Source organism: Panthera uncia, unplaced genomic scaffold (assembly GCF_023721935.1).
Source record: "Panthera uncia isolate 11264 unplaced genomic scaffold, Puncia_PCG_1.0 HiC_scaffold_1391, whole genome shotgun sequence".
NCBI classification, from domain to species: Eukaryota; Metazoa; Chordata; class Mammalia; order Carnivora; family Felidae; genus Panthera; species Panthera uncia.
In genome coordinates this window covers 1-21,303 of record NW_026058021.1, presented here as the reverse complement: position 1 = coordinate 21,303, position 21,303 = coordinate 1, and the positions used below count along the sequence as shown (strand labels likewise).

General features: G+C 43.4%; 1 protein-coding gene and 1 non-coding gene across 2 annotated transcripts in view; both read right to left on the bottom strand.

The window, feature by feature from the left end:
• The window catches only part of LOC125917000 (adenylate cyclase type 9-like), an 84,273-nt gene extending 62,976 nt beyond the window's left edge, over window positions 1–21,297 (bottom strand). The window contains exon 1 of the mRNA XM_049623262.1: window positions 19,261–21,297. Within this exon, the coding sequence (XP_049479219.1) occupies window positions 19,261–20,953 (1,693 nt within the window). The 5' untranslated portion in view covers window positions 20,954–21,297. The remainder of the gene's footprint in view (window positions 1–19,260) is intronic.
• Window positions 16,704–16,867, bottom strand: LOC125917001 (U1 spliceosomal RNA). The gene has a single exon (XR_007456074.1). It is a non-coding gene; the product is annotated as a U1 spliceosomal RNA (small nuclear RNA).
• Window positions 21,298–21,303: the final 6 nt, after the last annotated feature.

Here is a 21,303-nt window from a genome sequence, read left to right as displayed (position 1 = left end):
CCCAGGTTGTGGCATGAATCAGTACTTCCTTCCTTTCTAAGGCTCAACAATATTCCTCTGTATGGAGAGACCACATTTTGATCTATTGATCTGTTCAGCACAGGATGGACATTTGGGTCGTCTCCACCTTATGGCCATTACGAGTAACGCTGCTGTGAACACTCACGCACAGGTTTTTGTGCGGACCTATGTTTTCCATTCTTCTGGGTGTACACCTGGAAGGGGACTGCTAGGTCACCTGGGAACTTTGTGTTTAATGTTTCAAGGAGCCACCAAGCTCTTTCCCACAGCCTGTCGTCACTCAACGTTCCCACCAGCACACAGGGGTAGTCTGGGAGGTTTTGGAGACAAGGATTACAGTTTGTTTGTCCTCATATCCTTAATCTTCAGTAGGTACTCAAAAACTCACTTTTCTCCTCTTCTTCCCTCATGTCCCTCTGTGGTTGGACCACTTCCTCTGCCCTAAAGGAGGAATACTGTTTTTCTGACTAGAAACTCACTTTTCTTCTCTTCTTCCCTAAAAAGTACTGACACTTGGTGACACTGACAAGTTTACATACTCTTTCTTGTTTTAACTACATAAAAACAAATAAAAATGAACTATGAACCGATGACCATGTTTGGGAGTTGAGCTCTTTCAGTGGCCAATGTTTTTTTAGAAAAATGTTCTATATTAAGGACGCATTGTGGGAACACTACTGGCTGTGGACACTATCCCACATCCCCGTGTTCTAAGGATAGCTAACAAGCGGAGTGTGTCCCAGACGGGCACAAGGGGCTCATGGGCTCACTCGACCCCACAGAAACCAGAGGGGAAGACTAATTTTACCATGCTGTATTTAGACAGTTTGAAATTCACTTGAACAAGACAGTTCCTAGAGCTGTTTGGGGTTGTGGGTTTTTTTGTTTTTTTGTTTTTTTTTTGGTCAATATTTAAATAGTAAAAAAATTTTTTAAGCTTGCCCTAGATACCAACTATTTATCTAACACACAATTCCAAAGTTGCCAAGTCCAACACCAGCCTGAAGGGGACAGCCAAAATCCATATGTTTATCAGAAAGAAAAGGTCTCTAAACATGTCCTATCTACATTATAATTTTATCTTGATCACAATACCATTGTAAATTACAGTGAACAAAGTCATTATTTCAAGCAAGATATATAATGCATAGTATTACCTATTACCAGCTTGACTCTATGAAGAGAGCCTTTCAGAACTTGGAAAATGCTTTTGGAAACATCTGACTGGTAGATGTAACTTTTTACAGGGTCCTTCTGAGGAGTTTCTCATTTTAAAAAGTGGTACAGGTTTTGTCAAAAAGTTAAACACATAGTTATCACATGGCCCACCTCCACTCCTAGACAAATGCCCAAAAGAATTAAAAACATGTAGTAAAAAAAAAAAAAAAAAAATGTGTACATGAATGTTCACAGTAGCACGACTCTCAATAGTCGAAAGGTAGAATCGGCCCAAATGTCTATCACCCGATGAACAGATAAACAAAATGTGGTCTATCCATACAACAGAATCTTTTTCAGCCATAAAAGAATGAAGCTCCAATATATGCTGCAACATGGAGGAAACCTGAAAACATGCTAAGTGAAAGAAGCCAGATACAAAAGGTCACATATTGTATGAATCACTCATGTAAGATACCCAGCACAGGCCAATGCATAGAGACAGATTAGTGATTGTCAGGTGCTGGGAGGAGGCAGGGATGGTCAATGACTGCTCATGGACACAGGGCTTTCTTTTTGGGTGCTAAAAATGTGATGGTTGTGCATCACTGTGAATGTACTAAATGCCACTGAATTATTAACTTTAAGATGGTTAATTTTGTTAATTTTATGTTATATAAATTTCACATCAATTTTAAAAAGTGAACAGAGCATCAGGAAACTGCAGGATAAAAGCAAGGGGAGGGGTGAGACTTTACAAAGTTCTAGATACGGCACAAGAAGCCCATCGTAGGCCAGTGTCAGAGGAAGTTTATGAAATCAATCAAGACAGCGCTACCAGGCCTGCAGTTTAGACTGGGAGGCAGGTTAGGTTTAGATAAATCCCAAGTCCCCCACCCAAGGATTTTTCAGACAATCTGACAAAGACTAACATAAGAAATGTGGCCCCCGCCCCCAGAGTTCAGGCACTGAACTAGCAGCTCCTGATTCCCCGTGAACTGAATACTTGACGTGTGAAAAAACATTTTCCTTTATCAACAAAAGGTGGAAAGAGGGAATTCAAGTATTGCATTCATGGTCTTGAATCTCTCAACATCTACTCAGAAAGATGAATGCACCTTTGCCCCTCAATACAAAATCACTAGTATCAGTGGCCATATCCTCACCTCACTTTACTTTTCTGCGCTGCCCCACCACTACAGGACACCGTCCGGCTTCTTGTCTACTCATTTTTATGGTCTCCCTTACTGTGATCACACTGTGCTTCACACCCATGGCCTGGGAGAGGCTAAGATCGGGGCTCCAAGAAATACATATAAAGCACAGGTGAGTGACAAAAATGAGTTCTCTCTAGATATGAGGGAAGTCTGCCTCTGACCTCTTCCTGGAATCACAGTGGGGGCCTCTGAGCTCCTGCTGCTAGCACATGCTAGGTATGCAGTTTCGTCATTATAGGGCTCGTGCTCCCACTGTGCTCCCACTTCTCACACCTGATTATGGGAGAACACTGATTACATGGGTTTCAGTGCTGATGAAGACACATTTGGGAGGTGCCTGGGTGGCTCAGTTAAGCATCCAACTTCGGCTCAGGTCGTGATCTCATTGTTCGTGAGTTTGAGCCTGCACTGGGCTCTGTGCTGACAGCAGACAGCCCACAGGAGATCCTCCTTCCCCCTCTCTCTGTGCCCCTCCCCCACTTGTTCTCTCTCACTCACGCATTCTCTCTAAAAAAAAAAAAAGTAATAACAACATGTTTGGGAGGAAGTAGGGCAAAAGCCAACATTTGCTAAACACCTAGCATGTGCCAAGTGCTCTTACATGCATTATCTCATTTAATCCCCTCATTTAACTGAAACTCTTCAGATTAGGCAACTTGATCCCCCCAAGAGAAAACCGATACTCAGGCTGCCATTTATTAAGTAACTACATATTAATTACTTTAAAAATCAGGGGCACCCGGGTGACTCAGTCAGTTAAGCGTCAGACTTCAGCTCAGGTCATGATCTCGCGGTTCGCGGGTTCGAGCCCCGCATCAGGCTCTGTGCTGACAGCTCAGAGCCTGGAGCCTGCTTCGAATTCTGTGTCTCCCTCTCTCTCTGCCCCTCCCCTGCTCACACTCTGTCTCTCTCACTCTCTCTCAAAAATAAACATTAAAAAAATTTTTTTTTAAATTAAGAGCTGACAATACATATTCCTAAGAAACGAAACCACTTTAATTTTTAATCTAAAAGAACAGCCTTACCAAACTGCAAGGCCAATGAGTTGGCAGATGTGTCCACATAACCTGTGCAGTGGGGAGCAGAGCACAGACCCGGCTGAGTACCCACTGGGCAGTGTGGCACCTGGCCAGCCCCTTCAGGAAGAACAAATCTCCCCAGAATAAAAAACAACAAGTAGCTAGCATTGCTCAGTGCCAGACTACTAAAATTCCTGAGATGAAAATCTATGCATGCCTTCAGCTTAAACAAAAGATGAAGAAATGTAGCCTATTCTTCCTTGGCAGGTATATTAAAAAACACACAAAAATCTCTATACAGTCACTCTTACCGTAATTCCCATTTTCTATTTCCACATGCTCAAAAGAAATACTTGGGTCTTGTGGAAAACATGCTCTGTTTACAAAGACACAAATTTGATTCAAATCTCCCTTTCTCCTCCCCTTTAAGAAATGTGCTAAAAATAACTGTCATAACATCTTACTTATCCTGAATTCACTACCTAGCAACTTATTCAGAATATATAGCTGACAACCAAAAAATTTCACGGAGACCTAATTCTTAGTCCTTTTAATCAAACTGTATCTGTGGGGTTAATAAGCTTGGTTATTTGGGTTTATGTAATAAAGTAAAAAACGGAAGCAAAGCTGTTACCGAAAGGCATACTACACTAATGGCTACTGACAGTAAGGAAGCAAGCAAAAAAATTATTTTAAAACATAAGAACTAGAAAAATAGAGCAATCTCAGTTTATCTAAAATAAAGCAAAAATCCCTATTTTTATAGGGAAATTGCTATATCACTAAAAGCTGAATAACAGGTAATAAAAATAAGTCATCAAGAAAATTAAGTTTTATTTGACATATTTCATTTTTATCAAGGTAAGAAAGTATTTTTATACATTTCAGAAATGTAAAACCAAATGTTCAATCAGGTTTAAAGAGGAGAAGTCTGACTGACCAAAGGAGAAAATCCTCAGCTCTTCGGAAAAACCTGACCATCCAGAAAGACTTGCTCTGATACCTATATCTAACAACATGCCCAACGAGGCTGGTTTCATATTCAACCATATGCTTCCCCTAAAGCTGTCCGCTAGGGATCTGGATAGGAGGAAAGGAAAGGATCAGAGAATTTAATATTTTATCAGCCTGGATCAAGCTTAGAAAGGAGGATAGCTGTTTTAAAACAAAACTAACTGTGTGAAACATTTATATTAAATTACAATTCAGCATCCAATCTCATCTAATTATGCCTTCCAGGAAAACTTATAAACATCAGTGAAAATAGAAAGACTTAATTTGGTCAAGGTATGTTATTAAATAATAAGAGATTTTTTTTTTTTAATCCTCTCGACTCATTTTCAAACAATCAGCCTATCAGTTTCAAAACAGAAGAGTTTTTCTATCAACTGGTGAACGGACAAATACAATATGGTCTATCCACACGGTAGAATATTCCAGGACCATGAAAATGCTGACAAACACTAACACCTGCTACAGGGCTGCATATTGTAGGATTCATTCACACGGTATGCACACAATGAGCCAATCTACAGACACAGGAGGGAGGAGACTGGCTGCCAGGGGCCAGTGGGGTTTAGTGGAAGTGGGGAGTGAATGCTGAAGAGCATAGGGTTTCTTTTCAGGGTGATAAAAATGTTTTAAAGTTGATTGTATTAATGCATAGATCTGTGAATATACTAAGGATCACCGAATTATAGGCTTTAAACGAATAAATTGTATGGTACGTGAATTATATCTCAAGAAAAAAAAAGCTGTTATTAAAAAAAGAAAAGAAAAACTTAAAATCATCCACTCTGGTTCACATTCCTCGTTCAGGAAAGTTCCACACACCGCTGCAATGCTGCCGAAAGAAACAGAAACCTTAGTGCAAACTGGAATACCTCCAGGGGAGTGTATGGAATTGGAAATTTAATAGCAACTAAATAAAGTAACATCATGACTGGGGCCATTAAAGCAAACATTTCCATGTGAACTTCAAATGGCAGAGGGACAAAGTTGGTATCTTAGAATCATCGGCTCTGAAAGTGCTCATGATCACAGTTTTCTTTGAAGAGCCAGAAGGAACACAGAGTTAATGAAGTTATTCCGGCTGTGAAATGTATGTCAGAGACAAAAAAAAGAAATTTTCTGTTTGTATGGCCGTTGTAAGAGTTCTGACCTTCTGCAGTTACTTACACACTGAGTCAGTCACTTCAGTCCTAGAAAACATGTGACTCCAACAGGCTGTGAATAACACTTTCTCTAAGAGAAGCTACAGTTTCACAAGGTGGGTCTTTGTTGGGGTGAAATTCTCTCTCAGGTCGGATGACATATGTACCCAAGGACAACACTGTCTGTCAGGACAAAGTAGAGTGTTTTTCCTTTTCCAGTTTGTTTCACCAGCCACAGACATCACAGCAAATATTATATTACTTTCCGTGAGCTGCTTTGCTATTCTTAAGAAAGGATAAGAAAACCATTCAAAATCTTTTATAAATCCCTTATAATTAAATCGAGGGGTTTTCTTTTATCACTGGTGGCTTCTAATTTCTAATTACAAGGTCTAAGGTAGACATTTTCTAGGTACATTAATTTTTGGACTACTAGACTCATGCTATACAAGCAGTAAATATATAGGATTCTGGCGCACTAAATAAACAGTCAGCAGGTCAAGGAACTCACCATCAGGAGCAAGTGAGTCTTTTATTAACGGAATAATCAGTAAGAGCATTATTAAATTCGATATTTGTGCTGTTCTACTAGTGGAAAAACTTGCCAAAACACTGAAGTTAATTTTATTGGCAACTAACCTTCCAATCTCTCTCCAAAATAATGTTCAAACAGGAATTAAAGCATATTTTTCAAAAATTTAATAACTGCACATTTTCTCCAAGCCATTTCAAAAGGGTTTGTCAAATTTTCACAATCAAGTGGGGTTCCTCTAATGATGATATTCTGCTTTCTGTTTGTTATATAAGTAATGTGATTCAAAAAAACCACATGTAAATTATACTCCTGTAACTCAACTTTATATGTAAAGCAAGTAAAGAATCCTCTAGACTCTCACACCTGCCCTGCAATTTAGCGGTTCTGTAAATCTGAGTTTCCGTATGCTAGATTTGTCTAAATGAGGGCTCATAGTTTCAACAAATGGATGAAGAAGAAACGTCTTCGAATTAAGAATGAGTACTATTTCCCAATCATGTGAGAAGCTGAGGTTCTCTGAGCGAATGGTGGGGTTCTAGTTCAAATTTCATGTTTGACAAATATGAGGAAACAGAACAAGAAAGTATTTAGTTAGTGGAGAAAAATATCTTAAGACGAAAAGCTAATTCCCCCCAATTTTAGACAGCTCATTCACAAAACAAAAATTAACATTAATGACCATAAGAAGCATTTTCTCATGGGGAAAAGAACTTAGTATGAAATTACAGAATACAATGCAATCTGCACTTTGAATGTTAACACTCAATAGGGTAAAACTCACTGAACCAATGAGCAATAGACTATTTTACTTAAAATGTCAAAGCCTTAATGGTTTATTGTATTTTAATATCCATATACAAGAAAATAAATCACATGCATATGGGTTTTCTTCCTCTCTACAAACTAAGTGGCAAAAAGCTGAAGTTAATATTTCCCAAACAATTCAAACATGAATATAAAATGATTCAAAAGCTGCTTTCAGTAGCACATTTTTCTGTGGAAGGAAAAAAAATGAATTTAATAGCATTACATAAAAATCCTGGAAATTATGCACAAAGACTGTCCTGGAGCTTTGCCAAAAGAAGGATATGGTGGTTTTTCATGTGCATACATGATAATCAAATAAGAATTATAAACAGCTACAGTATTATTAAAGATAAATACACTTCTTGAAATCTCCATTTTAAAAAGCTTAAAAATGATTGCCTAAACTAAGCCATTCAACCCCACATTTCCTGGGCCCTAAATAAACACTGGGGTTTCAGTGACCTGAGTTCCTGCCCTACGGCCCAGCTGCCCTACCCAGCAGCCTTGCTGCCAGCACCCTGGAGCCCTCAGTCCTGAGACTGTCTGCTCTCCCAGCACCCTGGGTCACATTCCCAGGCCCTGCCCTGTGCATGGGCAGCTCTCCCTCTGTCTCCTTGCCTAGGTCCTTTCAAGACTCTACCTGTGCCTCTATTTCATAAACCACTCAACCATTCCTTAAAAAGCAGTCACTGCCTTCCCTCTACATTCTGGTCTGTTCTGTGTGGATGTCTGGGGTTTCGCACACAAGAGAGTGCCCACATGCAGAGCGTAAGTAGTTGTAGTTTTCATTCATTCATTCATTCATTCATTCATTCATTCATTGTCAGTCAATAACAAATATTATTGAGCATCTACTATACGCCAGGCTATGTTCCCAGGGCTAGGAATACAGTAGAAAAGAAAACATCTCACGGTTCATGAGTTTGACCCCCGCGTCAGGCTCTGTGCTGACAGCTCAGAGCCTGGAGCTTGCTTCAGATTCTGTGTCTCCCTCTCTTTCTGCACCATCCCCTTGCACTCTCTCTCTGTCTCTCAAAAATCGGGGCGCCTGGGTGGCGCAGTCGGTTAAGCGTCCGACTTCAGCCAGGTCACGATCTCGCGGTCCGTGAGTTCGAGCCCCGCGTCAGGCTCTGGGCTGATGGCTCGGAGCCTGGAGCCTGTTTCCGATGATTCTGTGTCTCCCTCTCTCTCTGCCCCTCCCCTGTTCATGCTCTGTCTCTCTCTGTCCCAAAAATAAAAAATAAAAAACGTTGAAAAAAAAAATTAAAAAAAAAATTAATAAATAAACGTTTACAAAAAAATTTTTTTAAAGAAAAAAAAATAAAACATGGGGAAAATCCTGCTCTCAACACATTCTAGTGGGATGAAAACAGATCATAAATAAATAAATAAATAAATAAATAAATAAATAAATAAGTGAGTAAGTAAGTCAGTCAGTCAAATACACATAATGCAAGATAGGGGAATGGCAGGGCAGTAATTCCAGGAAGCACTATTCAGAACAAGGTTCCGGGGCGCCTGGGTGGCTCAGGTGGTTAAGTGTTGGACTTTGACTCAGGTCATGAGCTCATGGTTCATGAGTTCAAGCCCCTCATCAGGCTCTGTGTGGACAGCTCAGAGCCCAGAACCTGCTTTGGATTCTGTGTCTCCCTCTCTCTCTGCCCTCCCCTACTTGTGCTCTCTTTCTGTCAAAAATAAATAAACATTTTAAAAAACGTTTTTTAAAAGAACAAGGTTCCCATGAAGGGAATGCCTAGAGTTGAGCCTTCTGGAACCTTCCACAGCTGTGCTGGGGGCTGGAGCTTGCTGGGCTGGGGGCACTCTTCAGTTTGCAGTCTACCTTTTGGTTTAGGATTCCTTGATCTCTACTTATCCACATTCACAGGCACCTGATCCTCGACAGGCATGTAGTGGGAGGATATAGTACAAAGAAATGCTGCATTGGTGTATAATTCTCAATTGTGAGAATGCAAATTAAAGCTTCCAAAGAGCTTGAGGCAGCACGAACCATTTCTTCTTCAGTGCTGTTTCTTCATATAAACACATATATACTATTAATTTTCTTTTCAAAAAAGGAGAGGGAAAACGTTAGCTCAGTCTGTCAGAATAAACCTGTAAGACACACGAATTAATGAGATTTCAGCACCTATAATTTCTCTACTCCTTAAAAATGTTACTAAACGTGTAAGAAACCTATCAAAGACTACTGGGTCGTATGAAAAGGACTCAGAGGCAACTTGAAAGAGCTCCCATGGGCCCAAGATGGGACAATTTGAGCATCAAAAATGATCTCTGCAACAGAGTGAAATATATCAAAAAAGCTACAACCTAAAAATGTATAGGGATTCTTGAAATAAGCCATTGGTCACCTTTGGAAGATGTTAAGAAACCAACTCAGTCTGAAAACTCCATCATGGGAAAGAAGGAAGCAAATAAAATATAAACCAGTAAACATACGCAGTTCCCACGATATGAAGATTTCGTGGCAGTTAAGATAACAACGTACATGGGAACACCGGGAACTGGGAAGGGCCACACAAAGGTACGGTTGTTTTTCTGCCGTTGCTCCCGCTAAGAAAATTACCCCCACTTTCACCAGCTAACGTATGTAATCTCTGCTGAGCATCACCAGGTGCCAAGTACTTTTTTCAACATCATCGTGTCCGTCACTGCTCACCACAACCCTACCAAGTGGGCACTAGTGTTTTTCGATACAGCCCTTTGGGTCACAACACCGGCTCCACCACTTAGCAGCTCGTTCTAGCTGTGTGGCTACCCCACATTACTTCATCTCTGTGCTTCGGCTCCCTCACCCACACGACGGAAATGTAAGTGTCTGGACTTCTCAGCCCCATTCGTAACTCGATAAGTAAGTCCAGTGTATATCTGCTCAGGTGATAATTTGATTAACGTCTACTTTCCCTCTTAGGCTGTGTGCCCGGAGAGAGCAGAGGGCTCTATCTGCAGAACCTGGTCCAGGAACTCAATTGATATTTACTGAATAACTACATGAGTTTATAGTAGAATATGGGAGACCTGAATAACCTCCAGTTCAAACTTCAGCCAGTATCTCCAGAGTCACACAGCTGAAGATTTCCCCATAATTCCTCAACTATCAAGGGCCACATCATCTTAAGTACCCCTAAACTCTGGGGACCAGAAGCAGCCCAAGAACAACACCGCCTGAACGCCCTGGGGTTTTCAGTAACGAAGTTGCCAAACTTGGCAGCTACAGTTTAACGAGGGCAAGCTATCAGTGTTTTGTATTTTGGACACTTGCCCTTTTGAATTCAAGAAACCGACACAATCCCAGTCCCTCGTGTGTTTTGGGTTTCAGTACCAAATTATACAAGATGTGCACCAAACAGAGTGTAGGAAAAAAGAAACACCCTTGAGTACAGTATAAAATGTGACTCACGCAGGCAGAGGAGTTGGTTATTATTTCCTGAACGGTTGTTGTGATTGTGTGAGAGTCACTGTGCTAACAAGTGCTTTCCTTGAATCAGCTCCTTTGATTCTCCCAATAACCCTCCGACAGAGGTAGCAGCATTCCTGCAAATTGGAGTCCCTACACAGCTTGCCCAAGGTTCCTCAGTTCAGAAATCACAAAACTGAGAACTGAATGCAAAAAGGTCAGAAACCAAAATCTACACAATCACCCAGTACACTATACTGCCAAAGGGTAAGGAAGCCCCACAAAAAAAGTTGAAAGACCAAAAACAAAGCCGATGGTCTTCATCGTGAGCCCTAAAATGCCAGCAACAAAAATGTGTCAGAGTCACAGAGGATTTTTTTGAGAAAAAACATCAAGGTATGAACTAAAGTCATTTGGTCCTCTCACAATAAACGTGCCACATTTACCACAACTCCAGTCTGAGTGGTTGCACATGCATGAGAACACGTGTTTGGGTAGCACGTACAAAATCCTCAGGTTTCCTATCTTACAGCTTAGGGAAGCAGTTCCCAAAGTGTTTCTGCACACCCCCAGAGGTCTCTGAAACCTTTGCAGGGCACCTGTGGGGTCAAAACTGTTCCCATAACAAAACCAGTACTTCATTTGCCTTTTTCAGTGTTGGCACTGGCACCGATGGCACAAAAGCAATTGTGGGTGAAACCGTGGGGACTCAAGGCAGCCGTACCAGACCGTGCATGGTGCCAGTGTGTTCTTCACTACCACGCACTCGAACAAGGGGGGAAAAAATACTCGGTTTCACCTAAGAAGGTCCTTTGATGATGCAGTAAAAATGCAGAATTGTGTTAAATCTCAACCTTGCAGGACTGACAAAACGGGACGCGCGGCCACAGCACCGCCACGGCACACACAAGTGCAACGGCGTCAAGAAGGGCACCCTGCAGCTGCCTGGGCTGCTTTTTGGATGGAACGTCATTTCTACTTGACCTACAAACTGTGGTCACTCAGACTAGCGTATCTAGCAGACTGTTCCTGAAAAATGAACAAAATGAGTCTGTCGCTTCAAGGAAAACAGCTGACAGTATTTGCTGCTGGTGACAAAATTCAAACTTTCAAGTGAAAACGAGGACTAGAAAGCTCCTCTGTGACACTGGGAAGTCAGCACCTTCCCGTATTTAAAGACTTTGCCTAGGCCAACATTTGGAAGACCTGAGTAACTCAAGAAACCAATATTTTCCAAATGACCAATGCATTATGTTACAAAATCATGCCTGGGTAAATATTCATTCCAAAATAAGTGGGGTCTCGGGGCACCTGGCTAGCTCAGTCAGTAGAACGTGTGACTCTCAATCTCAGGGTCGTGAGGTCAAGCCCCACGTTGGGTGTAGAGCCTACTTAAAAAAGAAAAAAAAAATGAGGTTTTAAGAGCACACCAAAAAACTGACCAATAGGATTTCAGATTCCATTTTGTAACTAACCTTTAAGAAACAACCACTTATTGGGTGTTGGTGCAGAGTCAAAGAAAAATATCCACAATTACCTAAAAAGGCTATTAAAACCTTCCTCTGTTACCCAACTAGGTATCTCTGTGAAGTCAGACTTTCTACACTTTCTCCAACTTACTGCAAATCAATGCTAAAGTAGTTAAGACAATCCAGCTGACGCACTTAAAAATGGTTAAACTGGTAAATTTTTAATGTGTATTTTAACAGTTTTTTTTTACGTCAGCAGTTTCTTATTAACCTGGACATTTCTTTTTTTTTTTTTTTTTTAATTTTTTTTAATGTTTATTTATTTTTGAGACAGAGACAGACCATGAACAGGGGAGGGGCAGATAGAGAGGGAGACACAGAATCTGAAGCAGGCTCTAGGCTCCAAGCTGTCAGCACAGAGCCTGACGTGGGGCTTGAACTCACGGACCGTGAGACCATGACCCGAGCCAAAGTCGGATGCTTAACAGACTGAGCCACCCAGGCGCCCCTAACCTAGACATTTCTTAATGGCAAAAATGTAAAACTACCACTCTTCTCACCAAATTTCTCTGACTTTGAAAATATAGTTAAATTGTTGGATCACTATAATGTATGTCCCAAAGTAAAAAAACATGGTACGTTAACTATACTGAAATTTAAAATAAAAATTTTTTAAAAGTTCTATTTTTGAACATGTAATTTTTTTTTAAGTTTACTTATTTAGAGAGAGACAGAGTAGGACGAGAGTCACTATGCACTATGCTAACAAGTCCTTTCCTTGAAATGCTCAGGGGGCAGAGAGAGGACAAAGGGAGAATCCCAAGCAGGTTCCCCGCATTCAGTGCACAGAGCCCAACATGTGGCTCAAACTCGCGAAACCATGAGAACACAACGTAAACCACAATCAAGAGTCCAACACTTAACCGACTGAGCCACCCAGGAGACCTGAACTACAACTGGTTTTATAAAAATGTTATTTATATTAACATACGATGGGTATAATGGATTACTGTTTTGAATTAAGGGAAGGTTCTCTTACACATCTCAGTTTGTTTCAATTTCTAATATGATAAATATCAATAAGGCACATAAACAAGCCCTCTTTAGTTTCTCCAGTAATTTTTAGGGGTGTAGAGGGGTCCTGCAACCAAACGATGGGCTGACAGGCTCATAAGGTGGTTACAGCAGATCCTGCTCATCGCAGTCCCAGAACCCACCCCCCTAGCAAAGCTGCTCCTATCCCTCACTCCCTTTCAGGTTCTGCTACTGCCACATCAGCACCAGTCTTTGGGGGACTGACCTTCCAGCCTATTCTAAGGACATAAGCTCTCTCCTTACCTCAGCAGAGCATGCGAGGCATTTTCTTACGAGCATAATACAGCAAGTGTTGGAGAAAACAACAAAAACCTGATTTACAAGACCAACCGAGTTTTACAAAGTACAATTTCGCTAAAGCTGACCCAAGGTTGGCCACAGGTTGGCTTGGCTGGTACAGTCTACCAGGGCATGAATAAGACTGACGAATGTCATTGCCTTATCCAGCCTTCCTAGGGGAAGACCACCCTTGCCCTTGGCCCATTCCTCTGTCTGTGGTAGTCCCAGTGAATCTGGGAGGCACTCGGTTCCCTCACCTTCTGCATTAACATCTTAGCCTGGCCAGTCTAGAACTCACGTGGCAGTGCCCTTCCTTTTTGAAAAATTCTCACCTCCTTATAAAATTCCCTCCAAGGATGCTAGTTCCTGCTGGGGAAGAAAGGTCTTTAAGTGTCTCATACGCAAAGTACAAATGATGCCATGAGTCACATGGATGAGGAGCCTCTCAGTCTGGCTCTTTTCATGGTCAGCAGACTCTTATCACCACCAGGAGAGGGGACCTGTGGAATTCTAATGATTAATGATCACTGTCTTATAAAAATCCCAACAGAAATACTGATAGTGAACTCACCAACCAAAAGAGGAAAATTTAGGCACATGCACACATGATAGGAAATTCACTGTTTTCTTTCACTGCTGTAATTATTCTTCCACAGAAAAATACACAGGTGACCTTGACCAGTAGGTAGAAACACAATCATTATTTGAACCAGGCTGGCTAGTAGAGAACTCTGAAATTTCTTCACTTATGCTATTTGCTTGTTTTTAATTTTCCCCTTAGTTCATTCTATCTGAAAAGATTACCCTCCTTCCTTCTTCATTCCACCTACCATTCACCAAACCATATCCTTAACTTTCTTTGCCAAAGGCTAATTCTGTTCAAAAGCTGGTCCTCAGAATTAACAGCTGTGTGCTCTTTGCTGGAATGCACAAAATATGGCCTGAAGGAGCCTGAATAAATTGTCACCGGGGGCTGCCTGAGCATCAACTCCACAGGTGTTGGTTGCCTCCAATCCTGGATGTCAAGCCAAATTTTCTGCCCCATCTTATCTCTGCCACTTGCTATCCAAGAGCCTAGGTTTCAACGCGCACAAGACAGCCCGCTCTAGGGTGCAGGTGAGCACAGGCTTTCTCGTGGACGTGACTTAAGAGTAGGCACTGAGCTGTCAGCTCCAGGCTAGCTCTACAAGTGGCAAGGGTGCAAGCTGAGGTGGGAACAAGCTGTCCAAGCCGTCAGGCAAAACAAGCAGTGCACCTGAGCAAGCAAACTGCACCTAAAACTGGCACCTGGCTCTCACATGCCAGTGGGCAGGGAGCTAGGGGCCCAGACTGCCAGTGTGGGCTAGCCGTGGGCAAAGGCTAAAAGCAGAGTGCCTCAGCGCCACCCCTCCCCCATCAATTTGAGGAATGGTCCCGGCAGGAGGCCAGACAAGAACTCTTCGAAGTGCTACCTATTAGCACTTGGGGAAGGTCTTGGTCACTGGCGCCAGTGGGGAATTATCTGCTCGAATGCTCATCAACAGATCTCTCCCCCAGCTGCTCCATGAGCCTCGAAAGTTGGCTTGGGAGGAAAGTCTTGTTTTATTTCTGCATCTAACCACGTGAAAGCTACCGGACACTCCCTTTGTAAAAACATGATCTGTCAATCTGGAGGACTGAGCGCCCCGTTTTATCTTCCTAATATTTCAGAAGGGAAAATCAGACATTGTAGACATCTTCTGACAGTTTCACCTTCTGTATTTGTGATTCTCTATGACAGGAAAAAACAGCAGTTCCAGAGAATCAATCCTCCTCATCCTTTTGGCTCGTGGCCCTCGGCAGAACAGAACAGCCAGCACCCCTTTGGGCCCAGTGGTTTGTCCCAGATGGTGTGAAAGGATGCATCTTCCTGTCACTTTGTACCACACTATTTCATCTTGTCTTTAATAATAACTGTCTCTCACTTTTTGGATCATTTCCAAAATCCTATTCCTGTGCTGAAAATTCTTTCAACCTTCTCTCTCAGTGACTGGCCACCCTGTCTAAAAGTACACACACACACACACACACACACACACACACACACACACCCCATATCCTCCTTTTCACTTTATGTGTTTTCCTTAAAACTTAACACGAAAGAAATGTTTTACTTATTTGCTTACTGTATGACTGCCCCGTTAGAACAGAAGCACCAGGAGGGCAGGAATTTTTGTCTGTTTTGTTCACTGCTGTATCCCCAGCACCTAGAACTGTGCCCAGCACAAAATAACTTATTTGTTGAATGAATGAACATGCCAGGGATTCCTGGCCTGTTTCATATTCTACAACTCAATTTTTCATTCTCCATTCATTCCACAGAAACTTCAAAGGTCTCACTCATTTCTGACTCCAAACAGTCTCCAGGTCAACTCCAGAAACCTGAAAGGCCACTTCCCATTCAAATAATCCAGACTCTCATCTCCTAAATTGTCTGTTTAAAATGTTCTACCAAGTTCATCCTATTAACTGAACATATCTGTTCACCACCTCCATTGCCACTGTCACTACCTTGGTTAAGGCTACTATCCACCCTGCCTGGGACCTACTGAAACAACGCCGTAATCTCCCATCTCATACCTTCCAACCTATATTCCCTAGAACTGAAAGAGTAAGCTTTCTAAACTTGCAAATTAGATCACCTAAACCTCCTACCTAAAGCCTACCAGTGGCTCCCCTTGACCTACAGGATCGAATACACACTCCTTCCCATGTGACCCAAAGCCTTCCTTGTCCTAACGAACTACTGTACTTACAAATGCTCAACCCACCAAGAAACACAATCCTAAGCCTTTGCCCATGCCACTCCCACTCCACCGAATGTTCTTTTATCCACCTGGAGAGCCACCGCTCGGTCTCAAGCCCCACCTCAGTAGGTACACCTCCACATAGTGCACACTCTATATTTAGAACTGTAAGCTTCCTGAGGTCAGGAACTATCGTGACTCCATCTGTGCATCCACAGCATGGGACGTAAGAGCACGAAGAGTTTCAAGGAGTGGATATGCAGAAATAATCAAAGTCCACCCTTCCACAAACCCTTTCAGATAAATTACAGACCAGGAGCTACTTTTCACACTGCTAGTTTTGGAGTGCCCCATTCACCGATGTTCATTTCTACAGAATCCTCTACTGGGGATTTTTAACCCCATTATAAAAACAGGGGAGCAGAGGTAAAGGTTAATGCCCAACATTGTAGAGAAAATATCTGCCACAAACTACAAGACAGGCTAAAAGAAATGTATTTGGGGTGCCTGGATGGCTCAGTCGGTTAAGCGTCTGACTTTGGCTCAGGTCATGATCTCTCGGCTCACGGTTTCGAGTCCCACCTCGGGCTCTGTGCTGACAGCTCAGAGCCTGGAGCCTGCTTCAAGTGTTGTGTCTCCCCCTCTCTCTGCTCCTCCCCCATTCATGCTCTCTGTCTCTCTCTGTCTCTCAAAAATAAAGTATAAATAAATAAATAAATAAATAAATAAATAAGAAATTGTATTTTATTTATTTTATTTTGTTTAAAAATAAGAGGCGAGCATGAACGTAGTCCCCCACTACCACAAATTATGCAGTCAAGTTTCCCACATTTGCGGAAATCGAAGGGGTCAGCACATCCGGAGTGCAATGGGTAACTCTCATCCTGGAAAAACCAACTTCATGATCATGGTATCTCCCCTGTCAGCTAAGTATAGAAATTTTAAATATATAACCTTAACCTCATATATAAAAAAGGTTTTCTACAAACCGTGCTATCTTCTCAATTTAGCACATTTGTACAATGACAGGAGAACACTACAACTTCAAAAACAGACAGGAAGTTGTGTAGACATCCTATATTACTGGAGTCCTGTCCACAAAGGTTTCCAAAATGAGCTGAATAAAACAAAAATCATGGTCTCAGGGAAACAGTTAGAGGAGGGAATACCATATGAAAATATCACTGTTTTAACTAAGCCTTCTATCTTTCCCTACCTCCCATCCAGGAGTAAAACTTTTCCCTATAGATGTACAGTGTACAGAAATTGAAAGAAAAAAATTAATTTACCAAATTTACACTAGTTGAAGTTAAAAAAATTCAAGAAACCCATTCTACCATTTTTTGAGACCCTTGACTTATAAATTGAAAATAAAATTACCCATAAATTAACAAAAATGAGTACTGCCAAAAAGTCAAAGACTTGGCGGCCTCCAGACATACTTAATGATGACATCTGTTTTTATTTTTGATATTTAAGTAATAACACTGTTCAAACTACCACTTACAAAACTGCTATCGTTTTCATAATGTTGTACAGCACAACTCCATTCCCTGGAATCTGTCCCACAGCCCCAGAGGACAGAGCCTGCAACACTCAGACCCTAAAGATGTCCAAGCGTCGAGCAGGGATTACATCCACACCGCACTCCACCGGCATCTTTAGACTCTGAGAGCGGGAATCCTCTCCTACAGGGAAAGACAACTGCCATGGCAGAATCTCTCAGGTAAACTGAAAAGTAGGGTCTAATCTCATCAGTGTAGGTAACATTGAGAGCTCTCTAGACAAGAGGGAATCATCAGGTGAAAATATTTCTCTAGCATACCGATAAATTCTTCAACTCCTACAAAATTAATAGAATAAAGAAAAGTCAGAAGGATAAAGCACTCTTGCCAGTTTACAAGGGAATGACATGGAGAACTCTAATCACAAGCAGAGAAAGAAAACCACCTACTGTCTCTGATTGACACTATTACTTCTCCCATCTCTGACTTGAGCTGTTACATCTCCCAAGGACTCTTTCCTGGAGCTTTTTACTGCGTGATCACGCAACGTGTGGGCATCACAACACAAGAAGCTTTACACATTTCGTCTTTTAAAAAATCAATGTTATTTTCTCCACATACTTCCAAAATACGGGTTCTCCACAGCCCAGAGATCTTAGTAAAACATAAAGACTGTTTAAAAAAGGGAGGTGGGGGCGCCTGGGTGGCTCAGTCGGCTAAGCGTCCGACTTCAGCTCAGGTCACGATCTCGCGGTCCGTGAGTTTGAGCCCCGCATCGGGCTCTGTGCTGACCGCTCAGAGCCTGGAGCCTGTTTCGGATTCTGTGTCTCCCTCTCTCTCTGACCCTCCCCCGTTCATGCTCTGTCTCTCTCTGTCTCAAAATAAATAAACGTTAAAAAAAATTTTTTTTTAATTAAATTGAATTAAATTAAATTAAAAAAAGAAAGAAATAAAAAAGGGAGGTGGATGTGGGAGTTAGGTGTTTCGAATCCTCACTTTCGGTCCCACTTGCTTATAAATCACTTCCCAGGTGTAAACAAAATTTTTGTCCTATGTGAAGATAATAAAAATTAAAAAGCCCATTGAAAATAACAAGAATAGCAGTAAAAGCTTCAGACAGAGACAGGGACCAGGTACAAATCGGGAGGGGTTGGGGATGGCGGGGTTCTAAACACGGCTCTGGGCGTATTTGTAAAATGCTGTGGTCTATATGGTAAGACAAACACCATGATCAAAATGAAAGTTGAAGGGTGAAAATACATTTTTTAAAATGAGACTAAGGCAAAAGCAGTGTGCACTTGGGGGGCGGGGTATATAATTCTATCTAATTCTCAAGAGTCATGCAGGGCTAGGCCAACTTCCTTATTCCAGCAAAGTGAGGCCTCAAGGCGAGAAAGGTTTTATTCTTCACATCTTACACGTTTTGAAGGGATTGGGAGGCAATCAATGAACACAGACAATCTATTAAAGTACTTCCAAGTTCGGTCTGCTTTAGGGCTCCGAGAGCCTCTTACACTCATAGGACCTGCCCGCACAATTTCAGAAACAGTAACAGCTGACTGGCAGGATACCCATTTCCAAAGTTGTCCTCCCTCCTAAAGGTCTCATCTAGGTCAGCACTGCCACAGTGTGAACAGATCTGTGATATTTGACTCACCAGAGGAAAAGTCTCACCAGCCCTGAGATGCCCCCATGGTGAGGTGTCCTGAGACAACTGATCTGCCTCCAGATACTGACACTAGAAAAAGATTGCTTGGTTTTTATTTTCCCCAACACAAACAGGACCGGGAAGGAAGAGGACAAGGGAAAGAAACGCACATACCTTTCAGCTGATCAGCAACAACGCTCTGGCCGAGCCGTTCAGTCACCCTCCCGTCTTCCATTTCGTACCGATCATCTAGGTATTTTGCAGTGGCCTCAGAAATGTGAACCTTGCCAGCAACTCCCAGCTGCTCCATGAGATTGGCCAAGTTCACATCATTGGACCACACATCGAATTTGAACCTCCTCATGCCCAAAATGCCACACAAGACGGTCCCCGTGTGAACCCCGACACGCATGTTCACCATCTCTTTCTTCTCCTGGCAGAACTGCTCGATGGCTCTGATCATGCCCAAGCCCATCTCAATGCAGCAGTAGGCATGGTCAGCCCGGGGCTCTGGACACCCTGCCACGCAATAGTAGCAGTCTCCCAGGGTGCTGATTTTCTCACACTTGGTCTCTTCACACAACCGGTCAAAGCGACCGAACAGATCGTTGAGGAGACCCACCAGGGCGTGAGCGGACTTATTGGCACTCATCTTGGTGAAGCCCACGATATCTGCAAATAAAATACTGACTTCATCGATCTGCTGCATTTTAAAAGGGCGGAACGCTATAGGGGCTTTCTGTATGGAAGACTTTTTCTTCCTGTTCTTGGGGCTGGAGGTGGCGTGCCTTTTGACAGAATTCTCGCTCTCCTCATCCCCCTGTTTCATCAAGTCATCAGCTATGATTCTTGGCATCACAGAATGAATCATCCTCTCTTTCAGGGCTTTTTCCACTTCCAGATCCTTTCCGTGCATAATTGACTGTCCCACCTTGAGAAAGGTGCTCCTGGATCTCACCTGGGACATGATGAAGAGGTGGATCCCAATGGCGTGAATGCAGACGTGGAGCAGGGCTCTGCTCAGCAGCTCCCAGTGTGGGGCCCCTGCTTCGGGTGGGGGAAAGCAGTCTTTGTCTCGGAAGTGATAGCCAAAGGTCTCAAAGAGAACAGAATAGGCCACTCCCAAACACAAGCTCAAGTACAAAGGTAAGTGCATGACGGTGTAGAGCAAAAAGAGCACTTCGATGCACATGGAAAAGCTCCCCACTTGAGACAAACAAGTGTCCGTGGGCTTGGTGGCGAGGGTGTGATTGGAGCTGTCAACACGTCCTGAGAGAGGCGTCAGAACCTGAAACTGGGCAGCCAGGGTCAGGGCAAACACCAGGAGGGTGAGAACCAGAGAGGTCCACACGTAATGCCGGGCATACACCTTGGTGAAGGTAAACAGAAAAAAGCCCCCACACACGACGAGGAAGCACAGAGCAGGGGCTACCATGACAATCAGGCGGGACCGCATGTGGACCCCAAAATAGATGCTCCACAGAAGGCAGGCGAAGCCGATGTAGAAGAGCGCATACCGGAAGCGGCGCCGGGTCTGCGGGAAGCAGCGCTCCATGCAAGCCTCCTCCAGGTTCACCGAGTCGAACTTGGGGTCCCACCACCGGCTGGAGGCCCTCTCGAACAGCTGGGGCAGCTTCTTCTGCCTGCGCAGGCGGCCTCCAGCGCCCACTCTCCGGGGGACGCCCGCCGAGTCCCCAGAGCTGCTACAGCTGGAGGAGATGCTGTACTTGCAGTGCTTGGGGTGGCTGTTGGAGGACAGCTGCTTGGGGTTGATTTTGACCCTCACGCTGTTGCTGTCTCCGCTGGAGTCACAGCTCACCTCCGTGCTGTGGTGCTGCAGCAGCTGCTGGTGGGGCGGGGAAGCCATGTTGCCGAGCGCTCAGGACCTTCCCGGCCGGGGTCACCGGTACCTGTCGGCGAGACGACCAGAGTTACACCGGCATTTATCCCTACACGGGCACACACTCCCCTGAAGGCCACGAGCTCTGCCAGCGTGCTCGGTGGTGGCCCCGGCGGTCTCCTCGGAGAGGCACCATATGCTCACAAAAACTGCGGCTAACGTCTAACCGGGGCTCGCACCGTCCCGCCCCGAGGCTGCCCGCAACACTCGGGGAGGACCCGGCAGCGCCGGGCCGGCGGGGCGGCGGCGCCCCCCGAGCCCCCCGCGCCGCCCGCCCCGCGCACTCGCCTGCTCCGACCGCCGCGGCCCCGGACGCG